Below are 18,152 nucleotides of genomic sequence, written 5' to 3'. Positions count from 1 at the left end.
TTACTGAATGTCCTTGTTACTGGCCTGTGAGTAGCGCAGGGTGAGGCTGCTGATGCCCCTGTGTCTGAGCTCCTCCACTGACAGTTTCTCTAAGGAGGTCTGCTGCAGCCCCCTGACACGGCCCCTGTCTGTGTCCGGGGTCCACGTCACCTAAAAAACCACAGGGCACAAGACACAGGGTAAGAGTCTGGACCTGCTTTTTGATTTACACATTTCTACCAATGTTGCTAAGGACTCAGTGACAGATAGATACACAGAAATTCCTCCTCACCCTCTTCTGTGATATCCCAGACCTCTGGACGGCCCACAGGGTGTCCATGATCCAGGTCTTGTAGTGTGGGTGTTCTGGGGGAGGTCTATGGAGGTTTAACAGGGCTGAGCGGTTGGCCCTGGCTGTCAGGCGGAGCATCTCTACCAGGCTACACACTGTCAGATTCCCCATTCGGTTCCGGTCCCTCCCTGTCAGAGACCCAACCGTCCAGTAGGGGTCGCTCTGGAGAGAGAAGAGAGGTGTTTTATTTTATGAAGTGATGCAAAGTGGAGTGAAAAAATATACTTGGTGTGGGGAGAGAGACATATACCCAGTGAGTGAGTGAGTGAGTGAGTGAGTGAGTGAGTGAGTGAGTGAGTGAGTGAGTGAGTGAGTGAGTGAGTGAGGTACCTCCAAAAACCACTGCCCCGCATTTAGAGAGCGAATCTCTGTCCAATTGAAGAGAGAGGCGTCCTCGTGCTGTTTGTCTGGAAAGACCTTGGCGATGTTAGTGGTCCTTCTCAGGGTGCGGTCTCGCATCAGGAAGGGCACCCCGTCCAGACTGTAGAGGACAGTTGGGAACACAGACTGACATCACTGAACCAGTAACACTTATGTCATTTATGTCACTGCTTTCATAAATAAAATAAAGAGGTTCTGTGGCAATGGGAGTACTAAAATGGGCCTGTAACAACAGGCTATAATGCACTAGTGAAAAGGAATGGATGTGAGATTAAAATGGTTTTAAAACAAGTTGACTATATCAAAGGGCAGGGTCAGAATGGGGGTGTTTAGATTTTCTCCATAACCTTTTACACGCTGTGAATGTTGCTATGGCTTCACTACTGAAAGGCCCACCCGTCGTTACCGGTCTACTGTAGAGAACTCATTACTCCTAACATTAAGGTGGTGGGGTGGGGTTAGGTTATTGGCTGGTAGAGTATGGTTGGGTACCTGACGGAGACGTCGGCCTCCAGGGAGCTGACCCCCTGTTGCAGGGCCTTGTTGAAGGACATCAGTGTGTTCTCTGGAGCCAGCTACAGCACAGGACACACACACACACACACACACACACACACACACACACACACACACACACACACACACACACAGGAGGTACAATGGGTTATCAGGGGTTGTTAGAATTTGTTTGATGGCAGTCATTTGAGCTAGTGGTGGAAAGGCAAATTATTTCAGCTTTAATGAAATAGGAAATAGGTTAGCAGCCGAATACATGTGGAGATTCCTTAGGATCTACATGAAGTGACTAGAGAGTAGGGGGCAAGAAGATATTTCTGTAGGGGGACACGGACTCACCATAGGAGCCCCCCGTCTTCCAATGACATCAGGTCGAGGTTTGAGGCTGTTCCTGTCCATGATGCAGGGTGAGGTGATGGCAAGGGGAGCCATGTAGAGGACCAGCAGGACACTCAGGTAGACAAGCAGCACAATCAAGTGGAACTCTGGGAAGGAGGAAGACCATAGTGTGAGGACATTAGTTCCCAGATTTCTGACTGCTGCTGCAATCATTGTTCATTATCAAACATCTTTATGGTTATAATGATAATAATCATGAAGTAATGTAATAATGTATAATATTGATATTATTGGTATCCTGATTTGAGTTACAGTGAAAGCCAATCAAAATCCAACCCAACCCATACTTACTGGTTCTCCCTGCACGGATCACATGTCCAGCGACCAGCCAACCCAGCGCTGTGACAGCAGCCAGAGCTCCTATGTGCAGGAAAGGACCTGTGGACTGAATTACAACACAGGAAGACAGGAGTTTTATAACCTTGTTCACACACACACACACACACGTAGAGAAACCAACAAATAGAGATGTTGACCTGTAGCGATATAAGAATGATGTCCCATTCGTCCCCCCACACGTCACTGATGGAGACCACACCACTGACAGTGGTGATCAAGGCAGCCAACACACTAATCTGTGGGGACCAACATATCACAGTTTGATTTGTTCTACACATTCCTATGCAGGGCTAACAGTAACATGGTATTCATTTCCTCATCAGTAGGTCAGAGTTCATTTGAAGGCCTACCTTGTGGATCCAGTAGAGGTTCAGCTGCTGTCCCAGTGAAATATGACAGAGTGCTAAAATCTGGATACGAACAGCGCCACAATCCGGTTAGATCTTACTGAACCTGCAGCAGCAACATGTGTTTTACTGTGTGTACAGGCATTTAACCAAACATGAAACTTACTCACCATTAAAAATGTTATGTAACTAAAGCCAACTGCGGTGGTTGCGAGAATGGGGACAGTGCCGTCCTTCCATTCCCCAGAACGGTTGTATAGTAACCTGAGAAAGAGAGACAGAGGGTGTGGAAGGTGAGCCAGTGTCTTGATAAGAAGAGGACCAGCCCTGATAGGAGATATTGAAATATGCACACATTAAATTACTAATTGAAAGCTGCTCAAAAGAGAGAGACTGCTTCTGGGGGACAGAAACAATGGTGCAAACTCAGCTCACAGCCTCTCTGGTAAGGACTAACTTACACTCACCAGTTGAATTGGTTGTAGTCATTGTGGGCCTCCAACCAGAAGTAAGCCCAGAAGAGGAGCAGGGAGAAGGTGCTGCACAAGATGATGAACCATGCACATTCCCACTGAATGAAGAAGACATGTACTTTCTATAACACTTTTAACATAACGTTCCACAACCTTCAGCTTAAACAATCACACAACGTGTAAAACAAGTTAAAACAAATTACCTCTTAAAACGAAACCGTATAAAAATCAAATTTTTATGAATTTCCCCTTTGATTGGTAACATAACTTCCACCTTTCATCTGTCCTCTGGCATGACTGGCATGAAAGTCTGGTCAGATTACCAGGCACTTCCCCCATAGTAATTGACTGGATTGAGGGGGGTAAAACAGGTCAGGGGCGCATGCAGAAAGGGAACAAGGTTGCGAAATAGCAAATTTCCCAATTATAATTATTTTATTGAGGGGAAATGTACTTACTGTGACATGTGGTTGTCTCACCTAGCCATCTTAAGATGAATGCACTAACTGTAAGTCACTCTGGATAAAAGCATCTGGTAAATTACTAAAATGTAAATAAGTAATTATAAAGAATATGGAATAATGTCAGCTGTATTCATGACATCTCTATCTGCCATGTTTTACAACGTTTGCGTACTGAATGTGGCCCAGGTCAGACCACAGCCAGGTGGAGTTGACCAGTGATCAGCTTTACATCTCATGCTGGCCAGACTAGTGCTGCATCTCTTCCACATCTCCTACAGTCTATTATTAGAGGCCTGGCGATAATGTGTAGACGCGTGGTAGTTAAGAGGGGAATACCACATTAACACTTACACTGCACTCAGAGGAAAGGCTAGGAATCTCATCAGTGAGTCCTCACCTTCTGCTGGTTAGAGTTAATGCACAGGGGAGAATGGGAGAGTAGAGGGCTGGTGTTTTAATGAAGTCTGGTTTCTGAGGTAACCACCACACTACTTCTGTTGAGGCAGTCAATTACCTGGTCTCACACAATACTTCACAGCCGTGACAAGACTGTGTGTGTGTGTGTGTGTGTGTGTGTGTGTGTGTGTGTGTGTCTGTGTGTGTGTGTACAGTGCTGTGAAAAAGTATTTGCCCACTACATAAGTTTCTATACTGTTGTATATTTTTTATATTGAACATTATCAGATCTCCAACCAAAACCTAATATCAGATAAAGGGAACCTGAGTGAACAAATAACACAACGATTACATACTTATTTCATAATCAAAGTTATGCAATACCCAATGCCCCTGTGTGAAAAAGTAATTGCCACCTGACACTCAACTGGTTCGTGTGCCACCTTTAACTGCAATGACTCCAATCAAATGCTTTCCTGTAGTTGTTGATCAGTCTCTCACATCAGTGTGGAGGAATTTTGTCCCACTCTTGCATACAGAACTTCTTTAACTCAGCGACATTTGTGGGTTTTCAAGCATGAACTGCTGGTTTCAAGTCCTGCCACAACATCTCAATTGGGATTAGGTCTGGACTTTGACTGGCTATTCCAAAACTTCACATTATTGCTTTTTAACCATGTTCATGTTGACTTGATTGTGTGTTTTGGATCATTGTCTTGCTGCATGACCCAGCTGCGCTTCAGATTCAGCTCACAGACAGATGGCCTGACATTCTCCTGTAGAATTCTCTGATACAGAGCAAAATACATGGTTCCTTCTTTTAAGGCAAGTCGTCCAGGTCCTGAGGTTGCAAAGTATCCCCAAAACATCACACTTCCACCACAATGGGTGACTGTTGGTATTTGGTTCTTACTGTGGAATGTGTTAGGTTTTCGCCAAGCATTATGGGACCCATGTCATCCAAAAAGTGATGGACTCATCTGTCCAGAGAACATTCTTCCAAGAGTCTTGATGATCATCCAGGTGCTTACAGGTGCTTTTTTGGCAAACTTCAGTCAACTTTTTGCATGAGATGGGTCCAATTATGTCTATCTTTGATTTGTTTGATCTTACCTAGCTACTTAGCTAGCTGCATAGCCGTCTTTGTATCAAAGATAATTGTGTAGTTATTGAGGTTCGCTAGCCAGCTATTTTCGTCCTAACGTAACGTAACGTAGTCAACCCTGCTAGCTAGCCAGCTAGCCACCGAATAGCAGCACTGTAGAAACGATTACATTACAACGGAACGACTTGATTAGTGTAGTGTTAGCTAGCTACAAAGTTGTCTTTGCTATCTTTGTATCTAAGATAACTGTGTAGTTTTGAGTAATTATCGGTTAGCTAGCCAGCTATTTTCGTCCGCCGCGCTGCCGTTCTCCTACCTAGTCAACACTGCTAGCTAACACTGCTAGCTAGCCAACTTCTACCGAATAGCAGCACTGTAGAAACTTACATTACAACGGAACGACTTGATTAGCGTAGTGTTAGCTAGCTACATAGTTGTCTTTGCTGTCCTTGTATCCAAGATAATTGTGTAGTTTAGAGAAATTTAGAGAAATTGTCGAGGTTACCTAGCCAGCTACACTTTCAACAACGCAGCCACTGCTAGCCAGCCTACTTCACCAGCCAGCAGTACTATATCATTTTAGTCAATAAGATTTTTTTATTTATTTTTTGCAACGTAAGCTTAACTTACTGAACATTCGAGACGTGTAGTCCACTTGTCATTCTAATCTCCTTTGCATTAGCGTAGCCTCTTCTGTAGCCTGTCAACTATGTGTCTGTCTATCCCTGTTCTCTCGTCTCTGCATAGACCATACAAACGCTTCACACCGCGTGGCCGCGGCCACCCTAACCTGGTGGTCCCAGCCCGCACGACCCACGTGGAGTTCCAGGTCTCCGGTAGCCTCTGGAACTGCCGATCTGCGGCCAACAAGGCAGAGCTCATCTCAGCCTATGCTTCCCTCCAGTCCCTCGACTTCTTGGCACTGACGGAAACATGGCTCACCACAGATAACACTGCTACTCCTACTGCTCTCTCTTCGTCTGCCCACGTGTTCTCGCACACCCCGAGAGCTTCTGGTCAGCGGGGTGGTGGCACCGGGATCCTCATCTCTCCCAAGTGGTCATTCTCTCTTTCTCCCCTTACCCATCTGTCTATCGCCTCCTTTGAATTCCATGCTGTCACAGTTACCAGCCCTTTCAAGCTTAACATCCTTATCATTTATCGCCCTCCAGGTTCCCTCGGAGAGTTCATCAATGAGCTTGATGCCTTGATAAGCTCCTTTCCTGAGGACGGCTCACCTCTCACAGTTCTGGGTGACTTTAACCTCCCCACGTCTACCTTTGACTCATTCCTCTCTGCCTCCTTCTTTCCACTCCTCTCCTCTTTTGACCTCACCCTCTCACCTTCCCCCCCTACTCACAAGGCAGGCAATACGCTTGACCTCATCTTTACTAGATGCTGTTCTTCCACTAACCTCATTGCAACTCCCCTCCAAGTCTCCGACCACTACCTTGTATCCTTTTCCCTCTCGCTCTCATCCAACACTTCCCACACTGCCCCTACTCGGATGGTATCGCGCCGTCCCAACCTTCGCTCTCTCTCCCCCGCTACTCTCTCCTCTTCCATCCTATCATCTCTTCCCTCTGCTCAAACCTTCTCCAACCTATCTCCTGATTCTGCCTCCTCAACCCTCCTCTCCTCCCTTTCTGCATCCTTTGACTCTCTATGTCCCCTATCCTCCAGGCCGGCTCGGTCCTCCCCTCCCGCTCCGTGGCTCGACGACTCATTGCGAGCTCACAGAACAGGGCTCCGGGCAGCCGAGCGGAAATGGAGGAAAACTCGCCTCCCTGCGGACCTGGCATCCTTTCACTCCCTCCTCTCTACATTTTCCTCTTCTGTCTCTGCTGCTAAAGCCACTTTCTACCACTCTAAATTCCAAGCATCTGCCTCTAACCCTAGGAAGCTCTTTGCCACCTTCTCCTCCCTCCTGAATCCTCCTCCCCCTCCCCCCCCCTTCTCCCTCTCTGCAGACGACTTCGTCAACCATTTCGAAAAGAAGGTCGACGACATCCGATCCTCGTTTGCTAAGTCAAACGACAGCGCTGGTTCTGCTCACACTGCCCTACCCTGTGCTCTGACCTCTTTCTCCCCTCTCTCTCCAGATGAAATCTCGCGTCTTGTGACGGCCGGCCGCCCAACAACCTGCCCGCTTGACCCTATCCCCTCCTCTCTTCTCCAGACCATTTCCGGAGACCTTCTTCCTTACCTCACCTCCCTCATCAACTCATCCTTGACCGCTGGCTACGTCCCTTCCGTCTTCAAGAGAGCGAGAGTTGCACCCCTTCTGAAAAAACCTACACTCGATCCCGCCGATGTCAACAACTACAGACCAGTATCCCTTCTTTCTTTTCTCTCCAAAACTCTTGAACGTGCCGTCCTTGGCCAGCTCTCCTGCTATCTCTCTCAGAATGACCTTCTTGATCCAAATCAGTCAGGTTTCAAGACTAGTCACTCAACTGAGACTGCTCTTCTCTGTATCACGGAGGCGCTCCGCACTGCTAAAGCTAACTCTCTCTCCTCTGCTCTTATCCTTCTAGACCTATCGGCTGCCTTCGATACTGTGAACCATCAGATCCTCCTCTCCACCCTCTCCGAGTTGGGCATCTCCGGCGCGGCCCACGCTTGGATTGCGTCCTACCTGACAGGTCACTCCTACCAGGTGGCGTGGCGAGAATCTGTCTCCTCACCACGCGCTCTCACCACTGGTGTCCCCCAGGGCTCTGTTCTAGGCCCTCTCCTATTCTCGCTATACACCAAGTCACTTGGCTCTGTCATAACCTCACATGGTCTCTCCTATCATTGCTATGCAGACGACACACAATTAATCTTCTCCTTTCCCCCTTCTGATGACCAGGTGGCGAATCGCATCTCTGCATGTCTGGCAGACATATCAGTGTGGATGACGGATCACCACCTCAAGCTGAACCTCGGCAAGACGGAGCTGCTCTTCCTCCCGGGGAAGGACTGCCCGTTCCATGATCTCGCCATCACGGTTGACAACTCCATTGTGTCCTCCTCCCAGAGCGCTAAGAACCTTGGCGTGATCCTGGACAACACCCTGTCGTTCTCAACTAACATCAAGGCGGTGGCCCGTTCCTGTAGGTTCATGCTCTACAACATCCGCAGAGTACGACCCTGCCTCACACAGGAAGCGGCGCAGGTCCTAATCCAGGCACTTGTCATCTCCCGTCTGGATTACTGCAACTCGCTGTTGGCTGGGCTCCCTGCCTGTGCCATTAAACCCCTACAACTCATCCAGAACGCCGCAGCCCGTCTGGTGTTCAACCTTCCCAAGTTCTCTCACGTCACCCCGCTCCTCCGCTCTCTCCACTGGCTTCCAGTTGAAGCTCGCATCCGCTACAAGACCATGGTGCTTGCCTATGGAGCTGTGAGGGGAACGGCATCTCAGTACCTTCAGGCTCTGATCAGGCCCTACACCCAAACAAGGGCACTGCGTTCATCCACCTCTGGCCTGCTCGCCTCCCTACCACTGAGGAAGTACAGTTCCCGCTCAGCCCAGTCAAAACTGTTCGCTGCTCTGGCACCCCAATGGTGGAACAAACTCCCTCACGACGCCAGGACAGCGGAGTCAATCACCACCTTCCGGAGACACCTGAAACCCCACCTCTTTAAGGAATACCTAGGATAGGATAAAGCAATCCTTCTGACCCCCCCTCCCTTAAAAGATTTTGATGCACTATTGTAAAGTGGCTGTTCCACTGGATGTCATAAGGTGAATGCACCAATTTGTAAGTCGCTCTGGATAAGAGCGTCTACTAAATTACTTAAATGTAAATGTAGCGAAAACCAAACATTGCATTCCAAAGTAAGAAACTCATACCAACGGTGAAGCATGGTGGTGGTAGTGTGATGGTTTGGGGATGCTTTGGTTTGGGGTGACTTGCCTTAATAGAAGGAACCGTCTGTGAGCTGAAGCGCAGCTGGGTCATGCAGTAAGACAATGATCCAAAGCACACAATCAAGTCTACATGAAAATGGCTAAAAAGCATCACATTTGAAGTTATGGAATGGCCTAGTCAAAGTCCAGATATAATCCCAATTGAGATGTTGCAGTTCATGCTTGAAAATAGAGGTCGACCGATTAATCGGAATGGCTGATTAATTAGGGCCGATTTCAAGTTTTCATAACAATTGGCAATCGGTATTGTTGGACACCGATTTGGCTGATTTTTTATTTTTAAAAAATATATATATATTTTTTTACACCTTTATTTAACTAGGCAAGTCAGTTAAGAACACATTCTTTTTTTCAATGACGGCCTAGGAACGGTGGGTTAACTACCTTGTTCAGGGGCAGAACGACAGATTTTTACCTTGTCAGCTCGGGGATTCAATCTTGCAACTTTACGGTTAACTAGTCCAACACGCTAACCACCTGCCTTACATTGCATTCCACGAGGAGCCTGCCTGTTACGCGAATGCAGTAAGAAGCCAAGGTAAGTTGCTTGCTAGCATTAAACTTATCTTGTAAAAAACAATCAATCAATCATAATCACTAGTTAACTACACATGGTTGATGATATTACTAGTTTATCTAGCGTGTCCTGCGTTGCATATAATCGATGCGGTGCGCATTCGCGAAAAAGGACTGTCGTTGCTCCAACGTGTATCTAACCATAAACATCAATGCCTTTCTTAAAATCAATACACAAGTATATATTTTTAAACCTGCATGTTTAGTTAATATTGCCTGCTAACATGAATTTCGTTGTGTCACTTCTCTTGCAACAGAGTCAGGGTATATGCAGCAGTTTGGGCCGCCTGGCTCGTTGCGAACTGTGTGAAGACTATTTCTTCCTAACAAAGACAGCCAACTTCACCAAACGGGGGATGATTTAACTTCTTATGGCTGGGGGGCAGTATTGAGTAGCTTGGATGAATAAGGTGCCCAGAGTAAACTGCCTGCTACTCAGGTCCAGAAGCTAAGATATGCAGATTATTAGTAGATTTTGATAGAAAACACTCGGAAGTTTCCAAAACTGTTTAAATGATGTCTGTGAGTATAACAGAACTAATATGGCAGGCAAAAACCTGAGAAAAAAATCCAACCAGGAAGTGGGAAATCTGAGGTTTGTAGGTTTTCAAGTCTTTGCCTATCCAATATACAGTGTAAAATTTGGTCCGATTGCACTTCCTAAGGCTTCCACTAGATGTCAACAGTCTTTAGAACCTTGTTTCAGGCTTCTACTGTGAAGAGGGAGAGAATAAGAGCTGTTTGAGTCAGGTGTATGGCAGAATGCCAAGAGAGTTAGCCAATTTCCTTTTCCTTTCTAAAGACAAAGGAATTGTCCGGTTGGAATATTATTGAAGATTTATGTTAAAAACATCCTAAAGATTGATTCTATACATCGTTTGACATGTTTCTACGAACTGTAATATAACTTCTTTAACTTTTCATCTGGACTAAGGGCCTGCACTTCTTGAATTTGAAATTGTGAACTAAACGCGCGAACAAAAAGGAGGTATTTGGACATAAATTATGGACTTTATCGAACAAAACAAACATTTATTGTGGAACAGGGATTCCTGGGAGTGCATTCCGATGAAGAACATCAAAAGGTAAGTGAATATTTATAATGCTATTTCTGACTTCTGTTGACTCCACAACATGGCTTGTTTTGGTCTCTGAGCGCTGTACTCAGAATATTGCATGGTGTGCTTTTTCCGTAAAGCTTTTTTGAAATCTGACACAGCGGTTGTATTAAGGAGAAGTATATCTTTAATTCCATGCATAACACTTGTATTTTCACCAACATTTATGATGAGTATTTCTGTAAATTGATGTGGCTCTCTGCAAAATCACTGGATGTTTTGGAAGCAAAACATCACTGAGCATAACGCGCCAATGTAAACTGAGATTTTTGGATATAAATATGAACTTTATCGAACAAAACATACATGTATTTTGTAACATGAAGTCATATGAGTGTCATCTGATGAAGATCATCAAAGGTTAGTGATTCATTTTCTCTCTATTTCTGCTTTTTGTGACTCCTCTCTTTGGCTGGAAAAATGGCTGTGTTTTTCTGTGACTTGGCGCTGACCTAACATAATCGCATGGTATGCTTTCGTCATAAAGCCTTTTTGAATTCGGACACTGTGGTGAGATTAACAACAAGTTTATCTTTAAAATGGTGTAAAATACTTGTATGTTTGAAGAATTTTAATTATGAGATTTCTGTTGTTTGAATTTGGCGCCTGTCACGCCCTGACCTTAGAGATCCTTTTTATGTCTCTATTTGGTTTGGTCAGGGTGTGATTTGGGGTGGGTATTCTATGTTCTTTAGTTCTATTATTTGTATTTCTATGTTTTGGCCGGGTAGGGTTCTCAATGAGGGACAGCTGTCTATCGTTGTCTCTGATTGAGAACCATACTTAGGTATCCCTTTTTCCCACCTGTCTTTGTGGGAGGTTAACTTTGTTTGTGGTACATAGCCCTTTAGATTTACGGTTGTTTTGGATTGTTTATTGTTTTTGTCGGCGTCATATAAATAAAGGAATATGTACGCTCACAACGCTGCACTTTGGTCTATTTCTGTTGATGGCCGTGACAGTGCCGTGCACTTTCACTGGCTGTTGTCAAATCGATCCCGTTAACGGGATTTCATCCATAAGTTAACAAAAGCGCATTTGCGAAAAAAGCACAATCGTTGCACGACTGTACCTAACCATAAACATCAATGCCTTTCTTAAAATCAATACACAGAAGTATAATTTTTTAAACCAGCATATTTAGCTAAAAGAAATCCAGGTTAGCAGGCAATATTAAAAAGGTGAAATTGTGTCACTTCTCTTGCGTTCATTGCACGCATAGTCAGGGTATATGCAACAGTTTGGGCCGCCTGGCTCGTTGCGAACTAATTTGCCAGAATTTTACGTAATTATGACATAACATTGAAGGTTGTGCAATGTAACAGGAATATTTAGACTTATGGATGCCACCCGTTAGATAAAATACGGAACGGTTCTGTATTTCACTGAAAGAATAAACTTTTTGTTTTCGAGATGATAGTTTCCAGATTCAACCATATTAATGACCTAAGGCTCGTGTTTGTGTGTTATGTTATAATTAAGGCTATGATTTGATAGAGCAGTCTGACAGTGATGGTAGGCACCAGCAGGCTCGTAAGCATTCATTCAAACAGCACTTTCGTGCGTTTTGCCAGCAGCTCATCGCTGTGCTTCAAGCATTGCGCTGTTTATGACTTCAAGCCTATCAACTCCCGAGATGAGGCTGGTGTAACTGATGTGAAATGGCTAGCTAGTTAGCGGGGTGCGCGCTAATAGCGTTTCAAACGTCACTCGCTCTGAGACTTGGAGTAGTTGTTCCCCTTGCTCTGCATGGGTAACGCTGCTTCGAGGGTGGCTGTTGTCGATGTGTTCCTGGTTCGAGCCCAGGTAGGAGCGACGGAAGCTATACTGTTACACTGGCAATACTAAAGGGCCTATAAGAACATCCAATAGTCAAAGGTATATGAAATACAAATTGTATAGAGAGAAATAGTCCTATAATTCCTACAACCTAAAACTTCTTACCTGGGAATATTGAAGACTCATGTTAAAAGGAACCACCAGCTTTCATATGTTCTCATGTTCTGAGCAAGGAACTTAAACGTTAGCTTTCTTACCTGGCACATATTGCACTTTTACTTTCTTCTCCAACACTTTGTTTTTGCATTATTTAAACCAAATTGAACATGTTTCATTATTTATTTGAGGCTAAATTGATTTTATTGATGTATTATATTAAGTTAAAATAAGTGTTCATTCAGTATTGTTGTAATTGTCATTATTACAAACAAACAAATATATTTTTTATTTAAATTGGCCGATTAATCGGTATCGGCTTTTTTTGGTCCTCCAATAATCGGTATCGGCGTTGAAAAATCATAATCGGTCGACCTCTACTTGAAAACCCACAAATGTTGCTGAGTTAAAGTGGTTCTGCATGCAAGAGTGGGCCAAAATTCCTCCACAGTGATATGAGACTGATCAACAACTACAGGAAGCGTTTGGTTGCAGTCATTGCAGCTTAAGGTGGCAGAACCAGTTATTGAGTGGAAGGGGGTAATTTATTTTTCACATGGGAATTGGGTGTTGCATAACTTTGTTAATTAAATAAATAAAATCAGAATTTTTTTTGTTATTTGTAAACTCAGGTTCCCTTTATCTAATATTTTGGTTGAAGATCTGATAACATTCAGCATAAGTAAAAAATATGCTAATATTGAGAAAATCAGGAAGGGGGGCAAACACTTTTTCATGGCACTAAAAGGAGTAAAGTCAGACTCTGGACCTAATGTGACAAATAGAGGTAATAGAAAGTGACATGGGGAAGGGGCTCTGATAATGTCAGGTTTTATTTAATTGGTTTAAGGTTGACTTACGCTGAGGTGAAAGTGCATAGGTGTAGGACTACAGCCACATTATGAATCTAACACTCACTCAAGAACAGTTGGAGGAAGCAGGGTTGGGTTGAATTTTATTTTCGATTCCGTTAATTCAGGAAGTTAGCTAGTGCTGGGAGAGAACCGAGGATAATAATATTTTCTGCACCTTTCGCAGACAACACATTACAGTGGGTGATCATACCTCTCACACACCTTTAAAACTCAAGGGGGTAGAAATATCCACATAGTAGTTCCTGAACACCATGAAGTCCAGCCAGTGACCCCAGCCTGGTTCTTCTCCCTGAGCTCCATAGACCATCTGTGGTTACTGGTTTATCAATAGAGGGATGATGGGGCTCAGAGTTAACTCTTAAGTTTCACTGAAAAACACTCTCCCACTGGACAAACACTAAGTGCACATTAGCACATTTCACTGTTTCTCAACTCTGGTCCTTAGGTACCTCCAGTCATATTGGGCAAACAGGAAGCATCCCTATGCAGAGTCGAAATTAATCATTTTGCAGATATCTTTTCACCTTTCCAGGTGTAGTCTTTTTTTTGCCGATATGTGAGATACATCAGTGCACAGCCAGTCACAGTGGAAGTAATTTTACAGTATAGTAGGGCCATTTCAGACACAACCATAACTAACCACACTATCGATGATACAGGAAGTCAGTCTTTAGCACAGTGTCATTGTCACCAAGCTGATGACGTCTAATCCTGACGTCCTTCTAATCCCATCACTTCCTCCCCTAGACTGTGCCTTGGCTTCATTCTCCTTCCCTCTCTAACGTCTTCACAGCCTGCTAATTATAACCCTGATAGACAGTGCTGCCCTACCACACTGTTTCATCTATTGAGAAGAACATTGATTCTTCACAATGAAGTAGCTAAGTCAGAGAAACAGTATGACTACCTACCATTTCTGACAAACCTCCTCAGACAGACGTGTACATCTCACTTCTGTATGATACAGTACTATGCACACTTATTATCCTATGGATTTTGCCATATCAGGTGCATGGTACTACATAAAAATAGGACAAATATAATTTGTGTCTCAATGACAACTGATGGAGCTATGAATCCAACTCCAGCTGGAAATGTAACTTGTTCAGCATGGGCTGCTTTATGGTTTGCTAATCTTGAGCGAAAGCGTTTCTAGGTGGTTAATTACAAAGTTCTCTATGGGCTTGAAGAGCAGGACAGAGGTAACCTGTTTCTGAGAAATAACAACCTACCACTCAAAGTAATACCACTGAGTACCAGAAGAGAAAGCGATGACCCTCCTGTGTTTGTATATCAACTCAGGCCTGGGAATCACAGTAGCACAATCTCAATGGTCAAGTCAATAGCAGAATGAACTCTAATAATAAGAGTCAGAGAGATAGGTATTGTAAGAGAGTTGCATTTAGTATGTGTAGGGATGTACATGTGATTCTCAATGATGTGTATTTGGATGATATGAATGTCTATGTGCATGAGTGTGCACGTGTGCGCGTGTGAGTGAGTGCTTTGTAAATGGAGAGAGGGAAAGCAGGTGTGCAGCTGTGTGTTTGTATTTTTCCTCTTGGTCAGCACCTCATTACTGCCCCGCTCACACATTCCCTACTAACTGGCCTAATTTATGGACAACATACTGGGTTTTTGTAGTCCAATGACAAGTTAAGAACAGCAGGAGCGGCTCATACTCCAGTCTGCACACACAGCTGGGAATCTGGGTAGAAACGTTATATTAAAACACCCCCATTGACTTCTACAACAAGCTTATGGCTACCAATGCATGCCATAAACCTAATACTTTACAATGAGCAAAGTTTTACAGACCACTATTTACAGAAAATATCATTTGAGTTACATTTAATAATATTACATTTTTTAAAGTATGCTATTGGATAAATTTAACAAGGACGGTAGCTATAATAAAGCTTTCCTGAAAGGTTGAATGCATTGGATAACTCAGACTTTTGCTTTTGGTAAATACTTGCTTGCCTGCCTGTCTGTCACTTTTTTCGTGTATGAAGAGGTTTGAAAAAATTTCTGGGCCTCCAGAACAGATCAGACAAATGGAAAACATTTCAATTATTCCTGAGGTGTGATAAGGTTTCAATGCAGGATGGGCAGAACTATGTTCTGCTTGCCCTTTAGTGAGTTGAGTGTTATAGTACACACTGACCTCTATAGCAATGCACACTACTCACTCTACACCCTTCTAGACAAGAAAATACAGTACATGGTAACATTTTACAGAAAGCTGACAGGTATAACACTTTATTACTTGTTATAAGCACCTATGAACTATAATGTCTTATTATAAGGCTTATAATATGTTATTTATCTCCAGGAAGCATATATCTAAAGGCAGGGGTCATTCAGGCAGGCTCTTGCTGGGCAGGCTGACTGATATCGTTGTGCTCCATCTCACACGTGTCAGGTTACTGTATCTAAGTCCACAAAACAAGTTCACTGTTCTTTCCCTGCAGGTGATACGTCTCCTGGCTTTGTTTTGCTTACAAACAAGCCTCACTATCAGTGTTGGAAATTCATCTGTCACTCGTGGTCTGAACAAGGCAGTTCTTCAATTAACAGACTTCTGTTATGTAGTGACATTTTTACTACTGTTGCCAAAGCCCCTCACTGCTCCTAGCCCTACACTGCCCAAATACTTACTTTCATGCCAGTGGCCTAAAATAAAAGCTAAGCAAAGCTCTCTAAAACTGTCCACTGAGAGCAAGGCTGGTTTCATCATTTAGCTCAACACAGCTGCTGACGTTTGCCAATCTTTTCATTGCTTACACTAAAATCTCAAAGTAGCCTATCCATAAAAACATATCAGACGGTAACCAGTTCATGAAAGATCATTCTGGTTTAAACAGTGATTCCACTTTGGTACTTGGAGCTAAATCAGGTGCTGCAGTAGTGCTAATGACAGCCTAATAAACAGGCTAGCCGACTTTTGTTCTACATCCTGTACAGGGACACACACACACGCACAGACACACCCACACACACAAACTGTGCTTGTGAAGGTGTATCAATCCCTATATCGGTAACTCATCATTATCATTGATGATTTGCGGTCTCATGCTGCTCAGTAAATGTCCGATGAGGAGATCCAAAGCTTTCCAGCCATGCATCATTAGCACAGATCCCCTGTTTTGGCCTCAATCCATGTGGGTAAATAGATATTATGTCTTACAGTCATTCAGTACGGGTTATATATGTTTTACTCCTTAAAGGGGCATCAGTTTGTCTCAGTTTGATTAGGTGAGTGAAAGGGCATCAGTTCCTTTGGAATTTGATACTGAGGCCTAGCTTTCCCCAAGTCTGTGCCACACGGCGATGAGAGGAGACAAGACGACAGGTCTCTCTGTACATCACTCCCTTTAATAATAAGTCAGTTGACTGATTGAGGACAAGAGTGGTCTTCCGTAACAAGTCCAAGCATGTTGCCAGCATGTGCAATTAAAGGTCAGGACAATCAAACTCTCAAATATTCCATTGATTGGTATGAGAAGAGAACATACCAATACACCCATAATTTGTCCACAACAGAACATCTTGTGACATTTGCATTCGTCTTTACTCTCACCTTGGAGCTGTTGTCATGGGAACGCTGGTAGCGTTTCCAGCGGCAGCCATAGATCCCAGTGAGGAAGGACAAACACAGCTGCTTCTCATAGACCTGCTGCAAGGGTTGGTGCTTCACCATGCTCCTTCAGCCTCGGCTCGCCACCGGTCCGCTAGCATCCCACACTGAACAGGGAACACTGCAGGGAAAAAAGACAGGAGTCAGAAACATATTGAAGATAATTCAAGACTGGAGAAATAATTTTGAGAGGAGAAAGTAGAAGGAAAATTTGAAAATATTATATCTTGAAGGAAGATGGGCCAAAAGGAATTTGTTGTCAGACTGTTTGTGTAGAAGACCATTTATTACATTTTACAGTTACTCAACATGGTGCCTGTCTTTTCATTAACTGAACTCCATGGTGATCGTTGTGAGGAACAACAGGAACCCTATAAAACCTGCATGAATACTGTGACTTCGTCATGTAAGGGGTAGTCAGGTTGTGGATCAGTGGATTGGTTGCTCTCTCTGATAGGGTTGGGCGGTATCCTGACTTTCAAACCGTTCCTGTACCATACCGGGTATAAAGTATTATATATATATATATATATATATATATATATCCTTGTGTGCATTGACGGTAATACTATATACCCATTATGGTACAGGAACGGTATGAATATACACTGCTCAAAAAAATTAAGGGAACACTAAAATAACACATCCTAGATCTGAATGAATGAAATATTCTTATTAAATACTTATTTCTTCACTTAGTTGTATGTGCTGACAACAAAATCACACAAAAATTATCAATGGAAATCATATTTATCAACCCATGGAGGTCTGGATTTGGAGTCACACTCAAAATTAAAGTGGAAAACCACACTACAGGCTGATCCAACTTTGATGTAATGTCCTTAAAACAAGTCAAAATGAGGCTCAGTAGTGTGTGTGGCCTCCACGTGCCTGTATGACCTCCCTACAACGCCTGGGCATGCTCCTGATGAGGATGGTCTCCTGAGGGATCTCCTCCCAGACCTGGACTAAAGCATCCGCCAACTCCTGGACAGTCTGTGGTGCAACGTGGCGTTGGTGGATGGAGCGAGACATGATGTCCCAGATGTGCTCAATTGGATTCAGGTCTGGGGAACGGGCTGGCCAGTCCATAGCATCAATGCCTTCCTCTTGCAGGAACTGCTGACACACTCCAGCCACATGAGGTCTAGCATTGTCTTGCATTAGGAGGAACCCAGGGCCAACCGCACCAGCATATGGTCTCACAAGGGGTCTGAGGATCTCATCTCGGTACCTAATGGCAGTCAGGCTACCTCTGGCGAGCACATGGAGGGCTGTGCGGCCCCACAAAGAAATGCCATCCCACACCATGACTGACCCACCGCCAAACCGGTCATG

The 18,152-nt window shown here is 44.1% G+C and overlaps 1 protein-coding gene across 2 annotated transcripts in view; it reads right to left on the bottom strand.

The window, feature by feature from the left end:
- LOC129868260 (glycerophosphodiester phosphodiesterase domain-containing protein 5-like) overlaps positions 1–18,152 on the bottom strand; it is a 60,541-nt gene that overhangs the window by 6,328 nt on the left and 36,061 nt on the right. For both annotated transcript variants that reach the window (XM_055942077.1, XM_055942078.1), the window contains exons 2-12: positions 16,758–16,935; positions 2,781–2,884; positions 2,484–2,577; positions 2,317–2,376; positions 2,104–2,202; positions 1,919–2,012; positions 1,568–1,713; positions 1,205–1,287; positions 662–812; positions 272–493; positions 5–150 (exon numbers count right to left, since the gene is read on the bottom strand). In XM_055942077.1, the coding sequence (XP_055798052.1) occupies positions 5–150; positions 272–493; positions 662–812; positions 1,205–1,287; positions 1,568–1,713; positions 1,919–2,012; positions 2,104–2,202; positions 2,317–2,376; positions 2,484–2,577; positions 2,781–2,884; positions 16,758–16,877 (1,319 nt within the window). In that variant the 5' untranslated portion in view covers positions 16,878–16,935. The remainder of the gene's footprint in view (positions 1–4; positions 151–271; positions 494–661; positions 813–1,204; positions 1,288–1,567; positions 1,714–1,918; positions 2,013–2,103; positions 2,203–2,316; positions 2,377–2,483; positions 2,578–2,780; positions 2,885–16,757; positions 16,936–18,152) is intronic.

The sequence above is a fragment of the Salvelinus fontinalis genome, chromosome 13 (assembly GCF_029448725.1).
Source record: "Salvelinus fontinalis isolate EN_2023a chromosome 13, ASM2944872v1, whole genome shotgun sequence".
Classification (NCBI taxonomy): Eukaryota; Metazoa; Chordata; class Actinopteri; order Salmoniformes; family Salmonidae; genus Salvelinus; species Salvelinus fontinalis.
Note: the sequence above shows the minus strand (reverse complement) of the source record. Positions and strands in the feature narration are given on the sequence as shown.